The sequence below is a fragment of the Mobula birostris genome, chromosome 32, assembly GCF_030028105.1.
Source record: "Mobula birostris isolate sMobBir1 chromosome 32, sMobBir1.hap1, whole genome shotgun sequence".
NCBI classification, from domain to species: domain Eukaryota; kingdom Metazoa; phylum Chordata; class Chondrichthyes; order Myliobatiformes; family Myliobatidae; genus Mobula; species Mobula birostris.
The window spans coordinates 26,975,674-26,995,803 of NC_092401.1; the positions used below are offsets into that span (position 1 = coordinate 26,975,674).

Below are 20,130 nucleotides of genomic sequence, written 5' to 3' on the forward strand. Positions count from 1 at the left end.
AGGCCTAATGGCTTAATTCTGCTCCTGTGTCTTATGGGACAAGCTGCAGTGAAAGTAGTTAAGTCAGGTATAAATAACAATATTAAAAGGATATTGGATAAGTATGTGAATAGGAAAGGTTTTAAGGGGTGTGGGACAAATGTGGGTAAAAGAAACCAGCTTGGTGGATACTTGGTTGGCACGGGTATTTTGGGCTGAAGGACCTGTTTCCATACTGTATTACTCTTGGATACTGTACTGTACAATTCTACGTGGCTAGTTACTTGCTATTCTTTACCCAGCTCCATCATTTTTACTGGGTTGACCTGGGATATTCTGTTAATGGATTGCCTTGATCACAGTTCTTTGGATTCCAATGGACTACATAATTCTGTTCATGGGAAAGAACTCTTCAATTGGTATATCTTCCTTGCAATTTTGGCCTGACCTTCAATGAGCTTTAAAGACACACCCATTTATTAAATGGCGACTGAGTATTCAATGTGCAAAAGTGAGTCACTGGCCCCCAAGGCAACTGGAATGAAGGTGCGAGTAACTAGCGGATTACTTCTAAATGTTCTAGACAGCTCCCCATCTCTCTATCTATTGCCCCATCACTGCACTGTAAATGCGTTAAACCACCTTTAATAATGCTGTTTACATTGAAAGTAGAAGCCCATATGAATGTATTCATGTACATTTTGTTCCAGACCTGTACGTGAGTTTCTTTGTTCCTTATAATTGTGAATGTTGCTACTTTTTGCTGCACATCACACGTTGACCAACACACTACTGCAAATTCCTAACGTGTGTAAATGTATATGGCAAATAAAGTTGATCCTTAATCGTTGATTCTTTAGAGATGCACTTAAGAGTAATAAAGAGATAAATCAGGGAAACATAGGCCTATTGAGCCTATGCTAACCACCAGCCACCAATTTACCATGATCTTATATTAATTACTGTAACCAATCTGACTGTCACGAGAGCTAACATGCAAGATATTATCACTGGGAGTGATTTGTAACTATTGTTACTTATTAGCATAAAACTCGTGAGGTTAGATTTGTGGTCTTACTTTCCTTTCAAATGGCTAATAAGTTGTTAAATATTAATGGTGGCACAGTAGTAAAGCGGTTAGCATAACGTTATTACAGTGCCAGCATCTCGCATTCAAATCCGACTGCTGTCTGTAAGGTGTTTGTACTTTCTCCCCGTGATCGAGTGGGTTTCCTCCGGGTGCTCCAGTTTCCTCCCACATTCCAAAGATGTATGTATCAGTAGGTTAATTAGTCACGTGGGTGTAACTGGGCAGAGGAGGCTCGTTAGGCCAGAAAGGCCTGTTACTGTGCTGTATTTCCAAATAAATAAATCTTTCATTACTAGAACCCAAGAATTTGAAATAGTTAGGCTGGAATTAAATACTTTTAGCAGTATGTTTTATTACAATTTTTAAAATCAAACTCATACAAAGCAATATTCTTGCATTAAGATATTTCAGTAGTGCAGTTAAAGTGCTGAATTTGCAGGCACGTGCACAATCTGTTTCAGCAGTCATGTCTGGCGTGTTCTACCTCAACCACCCATTCACTCTGCTCTGGAAACGTAATGCATTGCAGGGGCTATGGGTCCTTGGCCCAGGAACATGGAGAGACTATTTTTGCACTAAGATATATATTTCTTATTGTAAGTCATAGCATATTTTAGATTTGCACTGCACTGCACATATGTCAGTGTTAATAAGTCTGATTGTGATTCTGAGCTGAATTTCAGAAGGGGGGGTGGTGGTGAAGAAAGATCCACAATGCACTTGGCCATCTTAGACATTGACTAGTACATTCTACTGGTGATGATGGTCTCACCTGAATCTCTGTGCCTGGTGGTGCAAAGGACCAGGGTATCGTCGGCTGCTTGACTGATAGAGTTGGGACAGCAGAGCCTGGCCGGTCTTTTGACTGGGGTTGTTGGCAAACTTCACTGTGATGGGCTCTGTTGCCCCTAGAGGCTTCTGGCCATTCAGTCCCTTGATTGCTTCCTCTGCCTCTATCCTCTTGTCAAACCGTATAAAGCCGACTCCTCGGGAAACCCCTGTTGTAAGAATGCAAAATAATGTGGTGTTTGTATGAATAGAGAATAATTTACATACATTTGGTACAATGTGAACCTATTATTTAGTTGCTTACCCCCGCCTTGACTGCTGTAGTGTCTCACCACTATATCAGAAGGTAGTGGGTTCCCAACCTTTATTTTTTGCACTATTTACTTACCTGCCAAATCAAGATCGATGGTGCTGAGGAAAGGGAAGGTGGAGAACAGGTTCCAGTTCAGCATCACAGGCACAGCCATCCCAACCATCACAGAAAAGCCAGTCAAGAGCTTAGGCAAAGCTTTTGACAGCTCTTTAAGGTTCACGACATCCATTCAGGCGACCTGCTGGCTGAAATCCGTGAACAAGTCTGGCCTACTTGGGAAGTTTAAAGCCTGGGTGTATCAGCATGGCATTCTTCCCAGAATCCTGTGGCCCCTCCTCGTCTATGCAGTTCTGATCTCGACAGTCGAAACCTTAGAGAGGAAGGTTAGCAACCACCTCAGGAGATGGCTGGGGCTGCCAAAGAGCCTGAGCAGCATCGCACTCTGTGGACACCACAACAAACTGCAACTGCCCTTCAAATCCTTGGAGGAGGAATTCAAGGTAACGAGAGCCAGAGAAGTGCTACAGTATAGGGACTCAAGTGACCTGAAGGTGGCTAGAGCAGGGATCCAAGTAAATACTGGCAGGAAGTAGAGGGCAGAGGAAGCTGTTCAGGAGGCAGAGGCGAGGCTGCGTCACAGGAGGCTGGTGGGAGCGGTCAAACGAGGCCGAGCTGGGCTAGGATCCTTTCCAACTCCCCAAATGAACACCAGAGGGAAGGAAAGGTGTTGTCTAGTTCAGGAGGAGGTGAGAGCAGTAGTGGAGGAGATGAGAGCCTGCAAGGCGGTGGGAACGAAGCAACAGGGAGCTTGGACAAGATGGGAGAATGCGGTTGAGAGGAAAGTGACCTGGGCTGATCTTTGGAAAGCCGAACCACACTGCATCCAATTTCGCATCCAGGCAGTGTACGATGTGCTTCCAAGCCCATCAAACCTGCACACATGGGGCAAGGCAGAGTCATCTGCGTGCCCACTGTGCTCCAAGTGAGGAACCCTGGAGCACATCCTCAGCGGCTGCACAAGGGCACTTGGGGAGGGACGGTACAGGTGGAGGCATAATCAGGTCCTGAAGACCATCGCTGAAGTCGTCAGCGCAGGAGTTGAGTGGGCGAAGCGGTCCCGACCCTCCAAGCAGACCATTGCCTTTGTCAGAGCTGGGGAGCAGCCAATACCTGCCAAAAGAACATCTGCAGACATCCTGACCTCTGCAAGGGACTGGCAGCTGTTGGTGGACCTTGAAGGGCAGCTGAAGTTCCCCAACTATATCGCAGCCACCACCCTGCAACCAGACATTGCCCTAGTGTCTGAGTCTACTAAGCAAGTGGAGCTGCTGGAGCTGACAGTCCCATGGGAAGATCGCTTGGAAGAGGCCTTTGAAAGGAAGCACTCCAAGTACGCAGGACTGGTCAGCAACTGTCAGCAGGCTGGATGGAGAGCGAGGTGTCTCCCAGTGGAGGTTGGTTGTAGGGGATTCATAGTTCTTTAGTTAGAGCCTTCAGCATTTTGGGCATCGAGGGAGAGAGGAAGAGGAGAGCCATCCGCAGTACCACCGATGTGGCAGAGAGGGCCTCAAGATGGCTGTGGCTCAAAAGAGGGGAGCCATGGAGTCATAAGTAGCTAGCCATCTGGACACAAGCTGGGGTCTGATCAGCCCCGGCTGGGTCACCTGGAGGAGGGTGTATGATGTTGAAAGACCCGAAACACCCGATGATTCCAGGAACATCACTGAAGATGTGTCCAGAAGCATCAATAGATGTACGTACACAACTTAGTATTCTATTATTTGGAAACTCTGCATGGAGGATAAACATTCATGTGTGGCCGATGGGTGGAATGACCTAATTCTGCTCCCATGTCTTAAGGTTTCTATCAAATCCACTGTCCCCAGTTTTGACTTGACTCACGGAGACCTGACAAGAGTCTTACCTGTAACTTGATCGACAAGGATGCGTGAGGTGATGATCCTGCCGTATTGGGAGAAGAGTTGTTCCATCTCCTTTTGGCTCATGGTCTTGGGAAGTCCACTGACGTACAGGTTGGCATCTCTGATGGAGGCCGAGCTGGGTCGAGCATAGGAAACCTGGAAGAAAGAGTTGGGATTCTGCAGATGTTGAAAATGTTGAGACAGGCAGACATACACACACACACAGCTGAAGCCACTCAGCAGGTTAGGCAGCATCGATGGAGCAGAATCAACAATTGACATTCTGGGCTGAGATCCTTCATTAGAAATGGAAAAGAAGAGGGTGGAAGTCCCAATAAGTTTTCCTCTTGTCGATGGTCCCTACCTTCTTACTTTCCCTTCCTTTTTCAGTTCTAGGCCCAAAATGTTGATTATTTATTCCTTCCCTTAGATGCTGCCTGACCTGCTGATTTCCTCCAGCACTTTGTATGTGTTGGGTAGAAATAGTTGTGTTTAATATGCGACCGGTTCAGTATGGTGTAACTGAGACGAAATAAGTCACAATCTAGCTAAGATGGCGCCTGTGTACAATGCTCCCTTGGTCAACATCTTCTGGATAGATCACAGACCTATTTATTTCACTTCTTTTACATTTGTTTTTCATCTCAAATGTGTTTCTGAAACTGTTTAGAGCCTGCGGTTTACAGTTGGAGATCAGCTGAGCGACCCGGCACTTTGCTGTCGCGGAGAAGATTTCAGGAAGGGAGCTCAAACTCGAGCTTGAACCCTTGAGACAAAGGAATTTCGAGACAGGGTGTGAGCCAGTGATTGACTCCATTTTGATGATTAAAGCTTCCATTATTCAGTGACTGAAACATTGAGGCAAATGCAGAAGGGTTCAGCAACAACTACCTGCCTTTTAGTCCCTCTGCTGCTGGACAAGGAGCCTGTGAGGCCTATTGCTGTGTCCTGAGGGTAGGCCTCCGCATTCTATCTGTGTCTTTCTCCTTTCATGATGTCAGAGGAATTTGCCGAGGTTCTGTGTTTGTGGATTTGGACTATGGTCTGTGCACTTTTTTAGTCTTAGTTCTTATATTCTGTATTGTCGCCCATTCTTTCTCTTTTTGTTTGTGTGGGGCAATTGGGTTTGGGGGTTAATGTTCTTGCTGCATTTTGTGTGGCAGAAGGGTTGGGGGCTGATGATAGTGCTGGCGTTCTTTATTGTGCAGCGGGGTGGGTGGGTTTACTGTTTACTGTTTCTCTTTGAACTTACTTCCACGGTATTTCTTTGTTTTTTGGCTATCTGGAGAAGCAAAGTCTCAGAGTTGTATACAGCTTACATACTTTCATAATAAATGAACTTTTGAACTTTTGAATATTGTTACAGCACAGAAAAAGGCTGCTTGGCTTGTAGGTCATGCAGGGTCCTGGTATGTAAGATCATAAGAAACAGGAGCCAGGTTAGACCATCTAGCTCAGTGAACTGCTCTGCCATTCAATAAGATCATGGCTGATCTGGCCATTGTCTCAGACCCTCCTACTTGCCTTTTCCCCATGACCCTTATGATCCCCTCTCCTTCTTCTGATTCTTCCCAAACTCCAGGCTCGAACTCCAGGTGTGCCTACAGACTGACCCTAGTGTTTCTTGCTTTTCATGGACAAGGAAGCTTTTCATGGATCCACCGACCTGGAAGAGCTGGACATGTTGCTGCCCTTTGATCTCAGAGCAGAGACCTGAACTCCAACTCCCCAATATCCCTTCTCTAAACCCTAGTCTGACCTTTAACTCTCCCAGATCCCTGTCCTTAAACTGTAACCTAACCCCCAACTCCCCTCTTAGTCCCCAAAACCATTCCTATGAGCTTAAAAAACAACTCAGTCTGACCACGATCTCGATGGTCAGCAGCTCGACACCATCTTGACTATTTTTTGCTATTCTGTATCTCACTGGGGACATCCATCATTTTTATTTGAAAACCAATCCAATTAAATATCCACACAGTTGAAAGTGGCAAAGCAATAAAGGTTCCAGCAACCTTTCAGACTTGAAAAGGCTCAGCTAAATCGAAATAAAAGGCGACTACTCTGTTAATACATTTTACAAAAGATGGTTAGAATCTCTTTTTTCAGCTGATGTTGCTGATCCTGTTAAAACAAGCCATTAATTGCCTACTACATTGAACAGATTGTATAGTGGAGCCTTACTGTAGTGACCTCTCCATAATCCATCACATATCACAACCCAAGCCACCTCTCTCAGGAGAATTCCCAAGCTAATTTTGCCACGGTAATAATGAGGCCCTTCCATCTGTCACATAAATTGGCTTTTAAAAAAGTCGCTCGTCTAATCCAATGCACACAAGGCAAGGAAAGGCCAGCATTATGAACTAAGACACTCATTACAGTGACATCCCAGGGGACGAAGTGCAAAATGTTTCATAAATTAACCCTCAGGGACCCTTGTCTCCATGGTAACTTCCAACACATGCACGTCTTTTCTGTCAACGACCCAGCCTCCTGGTTGTTTAAAAGAAAAATTAAATGAGGATAATGTTGGAAATAAGTTTTCTTTGTAGTTGCTGGGAGAGGAAGGGATTGGGTGCTCATTAGAAGCCTGTCACGGGAGGCCTCTGCTGCCTTTAAGAGTTTTGTTGTGTGATACAGTGGATGGAGTTGGCTGTTTGTGGTTACTCTGGTAACTAACACTCCGTTCCTTCGTCCTTCTAACCAGCTTTGAAGAGAAAGGAAATTTGGAGGTCTGTTATACCAACAGTGGCTTTAACTGCAGTTGACTGGTTCCTGTTGAGATCAGCAGAGCCATGGTTTCACTGTGCAACCCCAGAATCAAATTAAAATAATAAAGGGAAACCTTCCCTATTGCATCACCTCAGTCTGTGTCACTTAAGACTGCTCTCTCTGCCTTCTTGATATAATCAACTTTCTCTAACCTACATAGCCAACTGCTGACCAAACGTGGGCAACTAGTATTAGCATATATGGGAATCCTTGTAGGCATGGACTAGTCGGGCCGAAGGGCATGTTTCTGTGCTGTATGCTTCTGTGACTCTGCACAAACTGTTGCAATCCTTCTCGATGTATAATCTGGAATTCTGAGAGGAATATGTCACTCTCAGTCCCTACCTGAGCCAAGGTACCTCCTGACTGCTCACTCACATCCTCACTCTGCAACTTACGCAAAATGCTGATCCTCATGTCGGCTTCAAGGCTGCAATGATGTCAACTATTGATTGACAGGCAGCAGTCTTCCTTCTGATTGGGAGCCTTTTCTGATAAATAATCCATTTTTCAGGACATGGGTGTGTCCAGCATTTAATACGCTTCCCTCATTAAAGATCAGCTTTATTTGTCACATGCACATAGAAACATCAAAACATAAAGTGAAGTGCGTTGTTAGATGTGCTGAAAGGCCTGTTTCTGTGCTGTGGTGCTCTGTGACTGTGACCAACACAGCCCGTGGATGTACTGGGGCAGCCCGCAAATGTCACCATGCATTGGGCACCAGTGTAGCATGCCCACAATTTACTAAGCTTAAGCCATACTCCTTTCGAAAATGGGAGGTAACCAGAGCATAAAGAGGAGATCCAAGCAGTCAGGAGGAAAATGTCCAAACTTCTTACAGACCGTGGTGGGAATTGAACTCTGATTGCTTGCATTATGAAGCTAGCCACTGTTCCGCCCTAAACAGTAGCTTTGAACATAGAGTAGTAGAGATTTGACCCACAGCATTGTGTCAAACTAACTAAGCTAATCCCTTTCTGCCCACGCAATGTCCATCTCCACCATTCTCTGCACAGTCAGTGGAGGAATTTCTTCAGCCAGATAGTGGAATTCATTGCCACAGACAGCTGTGGAGGCCAAGTCACTGGGTGTGTTGAAAGCGGAAGTTGATAGTTTCTTGATTAATCAGGGCATCAAGGGTTACAGGGTGAAGGCAGGAGAATGGGGTCAGTCATGATCAATGGTAAAGTAGTCGCGATGGGCCGAGTGGCCTAATTCTGCTCCTATGTCTACGGTTTTATGGTCTTCACCCTTGGAAGTACATTACAAGCACCTATCACTCTCTGTGAAAGATAACTTGATTCATGCATCCAGTCTCTTGCCCTTTAGTCTACCAGGTCATTTCGGCATCGATAACGTTGTTGTTTGCCAGGACTTACAAACAGACTGGTCTAGAGAAGGGTGGCAGATTTTTATCCTTTAAGAACATTAATTTGTACAATAATCCTGTAATTTTGTGGTCATTATGACTAATAACAGCTGCTTCTCTCAACAGAAAAAAATTCGGATAATTAACTGGTGTCGCAGTGGGACTTGAACCCTGGGCTCCGAGACCAGTAATTTAACCAACACCCTATCACCACTGTAAGGGCATGAGGAAATGAAGTCACTCTGTGACACCCAGCACTGGGAGATAGCCCAGTTGGTTGAGGCACCGTCTCATGGCTCTGGTCACCTGCGTTCAGTGCTGACCTCCAGTGCCGTCCATGTGAATGACCTCAGGAATAAAAGTGTTCATGAATGAGGAGCATGTGATGGCCCTGCTCTGTACTTGATGAAGTTTTGAAGGATGACGGGAGGATCTCATTGAAACCTTCTGGAAACTGAGAGGCGTGGATAGAGTGGATATGGAGAAGATGTTTTCATTCCTAGGAGAGCTTAAGATTTGAGGGCACAATGTTAGAATAAAGAGGCATCCCTCTGGAACTGAGAAGGAATTCCTTTAGCCAGGGGGTTGTAAATCTGTGGATTTCTTTGTCTTGGATATCTCTGGAGGCCAGGTCATTGCGTGTACTTAAGGCAAAGATTGATTGGTCCTTGTTTGGTAAGGGGTGGGGGGTGAACGGTTACAGGGAGGAGATATGAGAATAATGCTGAAAGAAAAATTAGCCATAATTGATTGGTGGAGGAGATGGGCCAAATAGCCTAATACTCGCACTCATATCTTACGGTCTTTTCTGTGACTGCATGGGGATTTAATTCCACATCCAAAGGATGTACAGGCTAGTAAATTAAATAGCTATTGAAAACTCCCACAGTCTGCAGATGAGTGTTGGAACTAGTGACAAGTTAATACAAGGAGATTGAAAGAGAGTGTTGTAAGTGGGTGTTTAGTGGCTAGTATGGACCCGATGGGCTGCAGGACTTGTTTCCATACTGTATGAGAACTATGCTTATAGAACATAGAACATTGCAGCAGGGTACAGGCCCTGTGGCCCAATATATTGTGTTGGCCTTTGAACCTACTCCAACATCAATCTAACCTTTCCCTCCCACATAGCTCTCCGTCTTTCTATCATCCATATGCCTATCTAAGAATTTCTTAAATCTCCCTAATGTATTCACTTCGGGGTCGGAGGTCTGAGGTTGTCGGGGTCTCTCTTCCTGCCATCACAGACATTTACACCACACGCTGCATCCGCAAAGCAAACAGCATTATGAAGGACCCCACGCACCCCTCATATAAATTCTTCTCCCTCCTGCCATCTGGAGAAAGGCACCAAAGCATTCGGGCTCTCACGACCAGACTATGTAACAGTTTCTTCCCCCAAGACATCAGACTCCTCAATACCCAGAGCCTGGACTGAAACCAACCTACTGCCCTCTACTGTGCTTATTGTCTTGTTTATTATTTATTGTAATGCCTGCACTGTTTTGTGCACTTTATGCAGTCCTGGGTAGGTCTGTAGTCGAGTGTAGTTTTTGTATTTTTTCTTACGTAGTTCAGTGTAGTTTTTGTATTGTTTCATGTAGCACCATGGTCCTGGAAAACATTGTTTCATTTTTACTATGTCTGTATCAGCAGTTATGGTTGAAATGACAATAAAAAGTGACTTGACTTGACTTGACTTGAGTTGGCAGGTCCGGAGCACAAAACTGGTCAGCAGGTTCGGATGTCAGATTCATGAGGACAGAGGTCAGATCAGCAGGCACTGAGGACAAAGACCTGTGATCCCTGTGGTCTGTGCCTTGAGGATGAGGGCCGGCGATCCCTAATGCAAGGTGGGGGTGGTAGGAAGGGGTTTGTTGTCTTGTTGTACGCCGACTGCATCTTTTCTGTGCAGGACAGAATTGTGGGCACAACAGAAATGTTGGCACTGGAAGCATGGCAACATTTGCGGGCTGTGCCCAGTTGTTGTTAATGCAAACAATGCATTTCACTGTATGTTTTGATGTACATGTGACTAATAAAATTAATCTACTCGATCATGACCCCTGGCAGTGAATTTCACAGATTTATCACTCTGTGTAAAAGAAATCTACCTCTGACATCAACCCTGTACTTTCCTGCAATTGCTTTGAAATAATGCCCTCATATTAGCCATTCCCCGCGCCCCCCCGCCCCCCCCGGGAAAATGTGCTGCCTGCCCATTCTATCGATGCCGTTAAGTTCATTATTTTGAACCAGAAGTGGATGCCCGGCATTTTGTGAAAGACTGGAAGCTTTCAGCTAGTTACCCAAACTAACAGTAACTGACAGCTGAAGACCGATAATCAAGCTGTTTTATTCCATTTGTCTTGTGGGAGCTTGCCCTGCACAGGTTGGTTACTGTGCTTTCCACGTTGGTTGGTAACTGCACTTGGGAAGGATCTGTTAATCCTAGCAGGGTTTTTGGATCAGCCTGATAGTTAATTTGGTTTGGCTTGGTTTATTACTGTCACATGTACCCAGATACAGTGAAAAGCATTCTGCATACTGTTCACATTGCACAATGCATTGAGTTAAAATAAGGCGAAACAAGAAAGTGCAAGATCGTAATGAGGGAGATTGTAAAGCTGAGCATCCATCGTCAATGACCCCCACCCTCTAGGCTGTGTTCTCTTATTGGTAATTATTAATTTGAGGTACAATGCGGAATTGGTTCTTCCGGCCCTTCAGGTTTCACCGCCTGCAACCCCTGACAACCTTGATTTATCCCGAACCTTATCACGGTACAATTTACAAAGACCAATTAACCTACCACGTATGTCCTTGGACAGTGCGAGGAAACCAGAGAACCCAAAGAAAACCCACGCATTTTGGAGGATGCACCCAGTATCTGATTCTCATTGCTGCCATCGGGAAGGAGGTACAAGAAGCGTTAGATTCCACATCATCAAGTTCAGGATCCGAAATCGCCCTTCAACCATCAGGCTCCTGAACCAGAGTGGATAACTTCACTCACCTCAACACTGAACTAATTCCACAACCTATTGATTCACTTTCAAATACTATACAATTCATGTTCTCAGTATTATTTAGTTTTTTATTTATATATATATATTTATTTATTTTTGTCTTCTTTTGCACATTGGTTGTTTGTGGCTAGTTTTTCATTGTTTCTATTGTATTTCTTTGTATCTACTGTGAATGTCTGCAAGAAAATGAATCTCGGGTATACGATGACATATACTTCGATAATAAATTTTACTTTGAACTTAGAAGAGTCCATCTTATTGTACAAGAGTTTGTTAAGAGAGAGATTGAAGCTGTGTATCTTAATAATAAAATCAACAGAAAAATATGGCCCTCCTCTTTGACAACAAGCCAGACAGCAGAGATATATTGTGCTTTAGACAATATCTCTGGGGTCAGGAGGACTGCACAGTGGACTCCCCCTTCACACGTGATTGTAATTAAGAGGCAGCCAAGGATATAGAACAGATTTGATGGGGTCCCATCTGGTGCTCTGAGAAGCTAATTGCCAGGCTGCCACAGTGTGGGGGTGATGCCATTACTAGCGAATAAAGAAATGGGATCCGATGTGCCTGTGGGAGGTGAAATGCACACTGGCCATTTAACGTTGCACTCAGTGTTTGAGGGGAAATCAGTGTCCCACTTTCTCACATATGGGCAGGAACATATGTGAAATGGAGAACTCTCAGCGTCTTTTGGGGAACAATAGCCGAATACTGAAAAGCCCTTCTGTCTTGAATCCTGCCAGGTTTTGGTTAATGTGCCAAATCTGCCTTGATACTTCACAGCTGAAATCCAACTTACATCAAAGTAGAGTGCTAAATGCTGTTTGAAAGGCAATGAAGCTTTTTTTAAAAAAAAATCACAACAAAAGAGCCTCCATTTCTATACAAGGCTCAGGAAGAGGAAATATCCGAGATTCTGCAGATGCTGGAAATCCAGAGTAGCACACAAAATGCTGGAGAAACTCAGCAGGTCAGGCAGCATCTGTAGAAAGGAATAAACAGCTGAACTTCCGGGTCAAGACCCCTCATGAGAACGGGAAAGGAAGGGGTTAGAAGCCAGAATCACTTTTCCTTTTCTCATCAAGCGTCCCCAGCTTCTTATTCTGGCTTCTGCCCCCTTCCTTTCCAGTCCTGATGAAGGAACTTAAACCATTTCATATTCTCACCACCCTCTTGCGTGAGATATTTCCATATCAGGACTTTTGAAGGGTCTCAGCCTGCAACGCTAACCCTTTATTCCCCTCCACAGATGCAGTCTGACCTGCTGTGTTCCTCCAGCATTTCATGTGTGTCTCTTTGGAATAGGAAACTTGTGTACGGCAACATTCCTCAGAGAAAAACGAATTAGATCTTAGTGACGGTGGTTGGAACATGAAAATATTTCCAATCAGTTCCCTGGAGATAAGTCCTGTGTTTATTACCCTCTACCTAAATGAAAAGGTATTGCATTTTTGTGTCTAATGACAATACTGGCTAGACCATTTCTGGAGTACTGTATTGTATTCAGTTCTTGTCACTCCATTATGGGAAGAATTTGGAGGCTTCAGAAAGGGTGCAGCTGAGGTTTATCAGGATATTGCCTGGATCAGAGGGCACATGATATAAGGAGAGGGTGGACAAACCGGTGTGATTTTCTCTGGAGCTGAGGGAATGTACGATAAAAGTAGGGAATAAAGAAATGGGATCCGATGTGCCTGGAAGTGAAATGCACACTGGCCATTTAATGTTGCACTTAATGTTTGAGGGGAAATCAAGTGTCCCACTTTCTCACATATGGGCAGGAACGTATGTGAAATGGAGAACTCTCAGTGTCTTTCGGGGAACAATAGCCAAATACCGAAAAGCCCTTTTGTCTTGAATCCTGACAGGCACAGATAGAGTAGCCAGTATCTTTTTCCTAGGGTTGGAATGCCTCATATGCGAGAATATTCATTTAAGGTGAAAGGGGGTAAATTCAAAGGAGATATGTGGAGCAAGTTTTTTTTTACACAAAATGCTGGGTGCTAGGACTGTGCTGTCAGGGCTGATGGTGGAGCGGATACGATAAAGTACCTTTCAAAATATCTCAAAAAGTCAGTGAAATACTCCTAACTGCCTCAGTCCTACATGGAGCACTAGTCCAGACCTATGTGAGAATGGAACCCACATCCAAATGGCTCAGAAATCACAGGGACATGAGCATCTAAATCTACCTCAGCCTGCAGGCTGCCCTGGGCTTACCTAAAGTGTATGTTTTTGTGCATATGTCGAAAGAAACAAAACTTCCTTCAACATTTTCTCTCTCCAAGCGGCAAGACTGCTTCAGCCGCCACCATAGAACTTGCTGACTTACTTCAGGTAGGGTCCTGAATTTAAAATTCTCACCCTTCCATTTGAAGTTCTTCCAATGCTTTTCCCATCTCGGTCTTTATAACCTCTTGCAGTCTGACAGTCCTTCAGGACCATCACTGCAGAAGTTGTCTGTGTCCAAGACAAACTGCCTGTAAACTCTTTAAACCACTCTTGATAATGCTGTTTACATGGTATTTATGCTTTTTATTTCATATCTGTACTTTAAACTCTAACTTTATTTTTATATAATTCTTTATACATTACAATTGTAAAATGTATTTTTATCGCAAGTCACACCAACACACCATAGCAAATTGCTAATACATGTACTTTATACTTTATTGTCGCCAAACAATTGATACTAGTATCAATTGGTACAATCATCACAGCGATATTTGATTCTGTGCTTTGCGCTCTCTGGAGTACAAATCGATAGTAAGTATTAAAAATTTAAATTATAAATCATAAATAGAAAATAGAAAAGGGAAAGTAAGGTAGTGCAAAAAAACCGAGAGGCAGGTCCGGATATTTGGAGGGTGCGGCCCAGATCCAGGTCAGGATCCGTTCAGCAATCTTATCACAGTTGGAGAGAAGCTGTTCCCAAATCTGGCCGTATGAGTCTTCAAGCTCCTGAGCCTTCTCCCGATAAATGTAAATGGCGAATAAAATGTAAATGTAAATGGCGAATAAATTTGATCTTTACTCCTTGAAGAACTCTGCCTTTCTTCAATTCTGCTCTCAGATACAGCCCTGATATTCTTTTCTCCTTCTTCAGTGCCCCCACATCCATTGGTTAGTATCTAAAATATCAGCATTACCCCCAAAAACCATTTTGCCTCAGCACGTGATATCTCATTTAAGGATATTGACGACAAACTATCGCTTTTGACTGATAAACAGAAAAGTTTTTTCAGATGCTGGAAATCCAGAGCAACACACACAAAATGCTGATCCTGAAGAAGAGTCTTGGCCTGAAACGTCGACTGTTTACTATTTTCCATAGATGCTACCTGGCCTGCTGAGTTCCTTCTGCATTTTGCATATGTTACTTTGATTTCCAGCACCTGCAGATTTTCTCTTGTCCGTCACACACACAAAAGCCTGGAGGAACTCAGCAGGTCAGGCAGCATCTATAGAGAGGAATACATAGTCGACATTTCAGGCTGAGACCCCTCACCTGGCCTGGAAAGAGAGGAGGTAGAAGCCAGAATAAGTGGCAGGTGTGGAAGGAGTGCAAGCTGGCATGTGATAGGTAAGACCAGGTGAGGGGGTAGGTGGGTGGGTCAGGTCAGGTCAAGGGAATAAAGAGTCGATGCTTTGGGCCGAGACCCTTTCTAGTCCTGATGAAGAGTCTTGGCCCAAAACATTGACTGCTTATTCCCTCTGCAGATGCTACCTAACCTGAGCTTGATCATAAGGCTATAAGACATGGAAGCAGAATTAGGCCAATCGGCTCATTGAGTCTGCTCTGCCATATCGGTTTTTGCTGGAGTTCCTCTAACATTTTGTGCGTGTTGCCCTTTAGAATTAGTTTTGATTCACTTGTCTTCTGTGTTCACATAACACACTGTCCAGTGTTGTTTGTTGAGGAGCCAATGAGACAGATCCTTCAGTGCAGAGAGTTCGTGCTGACCATCAATCACCTATTGACACTAATCCCATTTTATTCTCCCACATGCTCAAGAAATCCCCACAGATTCTACCACTCAGCTACACACTACAGGGAAATTTACAGGAACCAATTAACCCTGTTAATGTCATTGTGAATTGTTTAGGAAAGATGGTATATAAATGCATGTTGTTGCAGTTCTCACAGTCTATTTACACGTCCATATAGGCCATTTCACTAAAACAGTGTATTGAGCTAGCACAAGGTAGTACTGAGGTAGCATAGAGTATTGCAGTAACAGAAAATGAGACAATCAGATGCAAGGCTATGATGAGGTAGATTGTGAGGCCAAAAGTCGATCTTATCACTCTTGGAGGCTATAATGAGCAGCGTGTTTGAGCACATACCACTCGAGCACTTCCACTAATGTTGGAGGTAATAAGGACATCACTTTAGAACAGAGATGAGGAGGAGGATCTTTATTTATTTTTTAAAAATTGAGATACAGGGCAGAATAGGCACTTCCAGCCCTTCTTGCTGCACTGCCCAGCAAATCCCCCGATTTAATCCTAGACTAATCACAGGACAATTTACAATGACAAATTAACCTACCAACTGGTACGTCTTTGGATTGTGGGAGGAAACTGGAGCACCCGGAGAAAACATGGTCACACACCCCTTACAAATCGAGCTTGATGAATCTCAGTCCTCTGTTGGAAGGCCGAGTTTCTTAAAGGCATCCGTTAGTCTTGCGAGACAATGGATCTGCGCCTGGAAAGTCTTCACTCTCCAGGGCACAGGCCTGGGCAAGGTTGTATGGAAGACCAGCAGTTGCCCATGCTACAAGTCTCCCCTCTCCATGACACCAATGTTGTCCAAAGGAAGGGCATTAGGACCCATACAGCTTGGCACCAGTGTCGTCGCAGAGCAAGGTGTGATTAAGTGCCTTGCTCAAAGACACAACACGTTGCCTCGGCTGGGGCTCGAACTCACGACCTTCAGGTCGCTAGTCCAATACCTTAACCGCTTGGCCACATGCTGAGTTTCTAACGCTCGAGCAATGAGATTAATCGTGCAGATTCTGATCCCTATCCTCTTTGCTGTGAAGAGGCAGATTGTTGAAAGAGATTGAGCCTAAATTCACTCAGCAGCCATTTTATTAGATACACTGTACACGTGCTCATTATGCAAATATCTAATCAGCCAATCATGTGGCAACAACTCGATGCATAAAAGCAAGCAGACATGGTGAAGTGGTCCGGTTGTTGTTCAGAGCAAATGTCAGAATGGGGGAAGAAATGCAATCTAAGTGACTTTGACTGTAGAATGATTGTCAGTGCCAGACGGGGTGGGTTTGACTATCTCAGAAACTGCTGATCTCCTGCCACGCCCAATAGTCTCTAGAATTGTGTGAGAAACAAAAACGTCCAGTGTTCTGTGGGTGAAAATGCCTTGTTAATGAGAGAGGTCAGAGGACAATGGCCAGACTGGTTCAAGCTGACAGGAAGACAACAGTAACTCAAACAACCACGTGTTATAACAGTGGTGTGCTGAAGAGCATCTCTGAATGCACAACATGTCGAACCTTGAAGTGGATGGGCTACAGCAGCAGAAGACTACAATGTACACTCATTCACAACTTTATTAGGTACAGCAGGTACCTAATAATGTGGCCACTGAGTGTAAATAATTATGCAGCAAACTCTGGAGCAGCCGGCACTGGAATAGAGTTGCTGTGACAGCTCGCTGAATATCTGCAGCATTGCTTTCAATTCTCTCAAAATAGCACAACCCAGAATCTTCCATCGCCGTGTTATAAATAGAAGCCAGTGTGACTTATTTGTCAGGTCCGTTGTCATAGCTTTTTATGTAATTCTATTGTAAGTGCACACTCTCCGTGTCTTTGACATGAAAATTGTTGGCTCTTGCCAAGGGTTTCTGTTCTGGAGCAACGCACACCAAGCGCTGGAGGAACTCAGTGGGTCAGGCAGCAAATTCCTCCTCCTTCAGCCTTTTACCTGTTCTAATTACTCCCTCCCAGCTTCTCACTTTGTCCCCCCTTCCCCACCCACCTACCTTCCCCCCTCATCTAGTCTCACCTATCCCCGACACACAGGAGATTCTGCCGATGCTGGATATCTAGAACAACCTACACTAAATGCTGGAGGAGCTCAATGGGTCAGGCAGCGTCTACGGAGGGGATGTTTCTGGCCAAGACCCTTTATCAGCTCTCCCCTACCAGCTTGTGCTCCTTCCACTTTCCACCCACTCCCTTTTTATTCCAGTTTCTGCCCCCACCTTCCTGTCTGGTCCTGATGAAGGGTCTCGACCTGAAATGTCAGCTGTCCGTTTCTCTCCACAGATGCCACCTAACTTACCGAATTCCTTCATCGCCTTTTGTGCTGCTCTGAATTCCAGCATCTGTAGTCTCCTGTGTCTGCATTATCATTTCCTACCTGACATACATCACCACGTTGCCATGGAAATGTGAGCCCTTTCTCATTCTGTCTGACAGTGGCCAGTACTCCATCAGAACAGGTAGCACAGAGTGTAGATGGTGTCATTGCAGCGTAGAGAGCATCCTGATAGTGTAGCAGTTTGTGTAACACTTTAGAGTACCAGCACTCTGGGTCCAATTCCCACCACTGTCTGTATGGAGTTCATATGTGACTGTTCGGGTGCCCCAGTTTCCTGCCACACTCCGAAGGCATACTGGGTTAGGGTTAGTAAGTTGTGGGCATGCTCTGTTAACACAGGAAGCATGGCGACACTCGCGGGTTGTTCTCTAGCACATCCTTGGACCGTGTTGGTAATCAACACAAACTGTCGCATTTCACAGTAATGTTTCGACGTACCGTACGTGTGACAAATAATCTTTAATCTTCAAATGGGGAAATGGTGGGTGGGGATGATTGGGTTTGGGGTGGTAGTCGAGCTGAGGAAAGTGGGAACCTGGGAGGCAGTGGCAAGGTTTGGGAGCTGCAGGAACTGCGAGGTTGGGAGGTAGGCAGTGGGAGAACTGATGAGGAGTAGATGGGTGATAGGTAAGAAGGAGGTAGAACGGTAGGACCATGGGGATGAATGTGGGCCATGGAGGCAGGGGTGGGGGTGGTGGGTGAGGAAGATGGAAAGGAGAAAGAAAGCAGGGGTGTTTAGAAGTGTAAACAACTGGAATTCTGCAGATGCTGGAAATTCAAGCACCACACATCAAAGTTGCTGGTGAATGCAGCAGGCCAGGCAGCATCTCTAGGAAGAGGTACAGTCGACGTTTCAGGCCGAGACCCTTCGTCAGGACTAACTGAAGGAAGAGTTAGTAAGAGATTTGAAAGAATTTGGATCTCCCCCTCCCACTTTCAAATCTCTTACTAACTCTTCCTTCAGTTAGTCCTGACGAAGGGTCTCGGTCTGAAACGTCGACTGTACCTCTTTCTAGAGATGCTGCCTGGCCTGCTGCATTCACCAGCAACTTTGATGTGTGGTGCTTAGAAGTGTGATGTGGATTGGCGAGAGAGGAGAGGTGACTGCTTGGGATGAGTCACAAACAAATATTTTTTTCTAACCCAACCCCCCCACTGTGGGCTGGTGACACAGGCAAACATAATGGAGAAATAACAGGAAAACACATAGAAATCTCAGTGTTTATATCACAGGCCATTCAGCCCATCATGCCCAGACCAAGGTTTACTTTTCAGAGGATGTTCTTCCCTTCAACCTGTCACCCTGCCCTTCTCCATCTGCTTATTACAGCTGGAATGTACATGGAGCCAAGTCTGTGCCAATTCCATGCTTGCCTTGGCACACACACAAAATGATGGAGGAACTCAGCTGGTCAGGCTGGATGTATGGAGATGAATAAACAGTTCATATTTTGGTTCATGCTTACCTTGATAGTTTTAGTCTGTAGCTTGAGTCCATTTAAAGTGTTGATGGCTTTGTCGGCGTCATTTGGATCCACATAGTTTACGAAACCGTATCCTAAGCTCTGACCTACAGAGAGAAGGAAGAAGGTACTTATGTCCCAATAGGAATAATAAAGAGAAAGAATCTATTGGCAGTCAGTACAATGGTCTCATAAATCCTCTGTATCAATTGAGGACTTCCCTGTTCTTTTATAGGAACTTCTCTTATGGGCAACTCTGGCTTTTCTTGCCTATCTCAAGTTGTCATCGAGAAAAATCTCCTCAAAGTTGAAGGAAATTCAGAATATCTTCTTTGACCGTCACCAATTTTACAGACGCACAATAAAACATCTTATCCAGATTCATTATGCCTTGATATGGTAACTGCACTACCCAAGACTATAAGATACTTCAAAGAGTTGTGGGCACAGCCCAGTCCATCATACACACCAGCCTCTCCCCCATCAGCTCTGGCTGTAGATCCTACAGCCACCATAATCTAGGCCTCTCCACCTTGGTCATTTTCTCTTCTCCTCTCTCCCATTAGGCAGAAGATTCAAAACTCTGAAAGCACGAGCAACTTGTGGGAATGAATTCCATAGATTCATCAAAGAATTCTTCCTCATCTCTGGCACTGTGTCAGCTGGTCCTAGATTCCCCCAGCCCAGGAAATATCCTCGCCACGTCCACTCTTGAACGGACCTCTTATATAGTAAATGTGAGCTCTTGAGCTCTCAGTCTATCTTGTTATGGCCTTGCAACTTATTGTTTAACCTGCACTGCACTTCCCCTGTAATGGTAGCACTCTGTTACGCATTCTCTTATTGTTTTACTTTTCCTGCTTCAAATCACTACTGTAATGAAATAATCTGTATTGATGATATGCAAGACAAGTTTTTCACTGTATGTCAGTCAGTACATATGGCTGAGGGAATGGCTTGTGGGAATGCAGTGTGTGGCTTGGAGGGAATGTGGAGGACTTGACATTTCAATGATCCACTTCACTAGCCCATCTGGTC

At 44.7% G+C, this 20,130-nt stretch overlaps 1 protein-coding gene across 8 annotated transcripts in view; it reads right to left on the reverse strand.

Annotated features, from left to right (window-relative positions):
* The window catches only part of elavl3 (ELAV like neuron-specific RNA binding protein 3), a 64,100-nt gene that overhangs the window by 15,604 nt on the left and 28,366 nt on the right, over positions 1 to 20,130 (reverse strand). For 7 of the 8 annotated variants that reach the window (XM_072248541.1, XM_072248539.1, XM_072248540.1 and 4 more), the window contains 3 exons: positions 19,096 to 19,199; positions 4,096 to 4,249; positions 1,842 to 2,067 (listed from right to left, as the gene is read on the reverse strand). In XM_072248541.1, coding sequence (XP_072104642.1) covers positions 1,842 to 2,067; positions 4,096 to 4,249; positions 19,096 to 19,199 — 484 coding nt within the window. The remainder of the gene's footprint in view (positions 1 to 1,841; positions 2,068 to 4,095; positions 4,250 to 19,095; positions 19,200 to 20,130) is intronic. The other variant, XM_072248543.1, reaches the window with a different exon arrangement.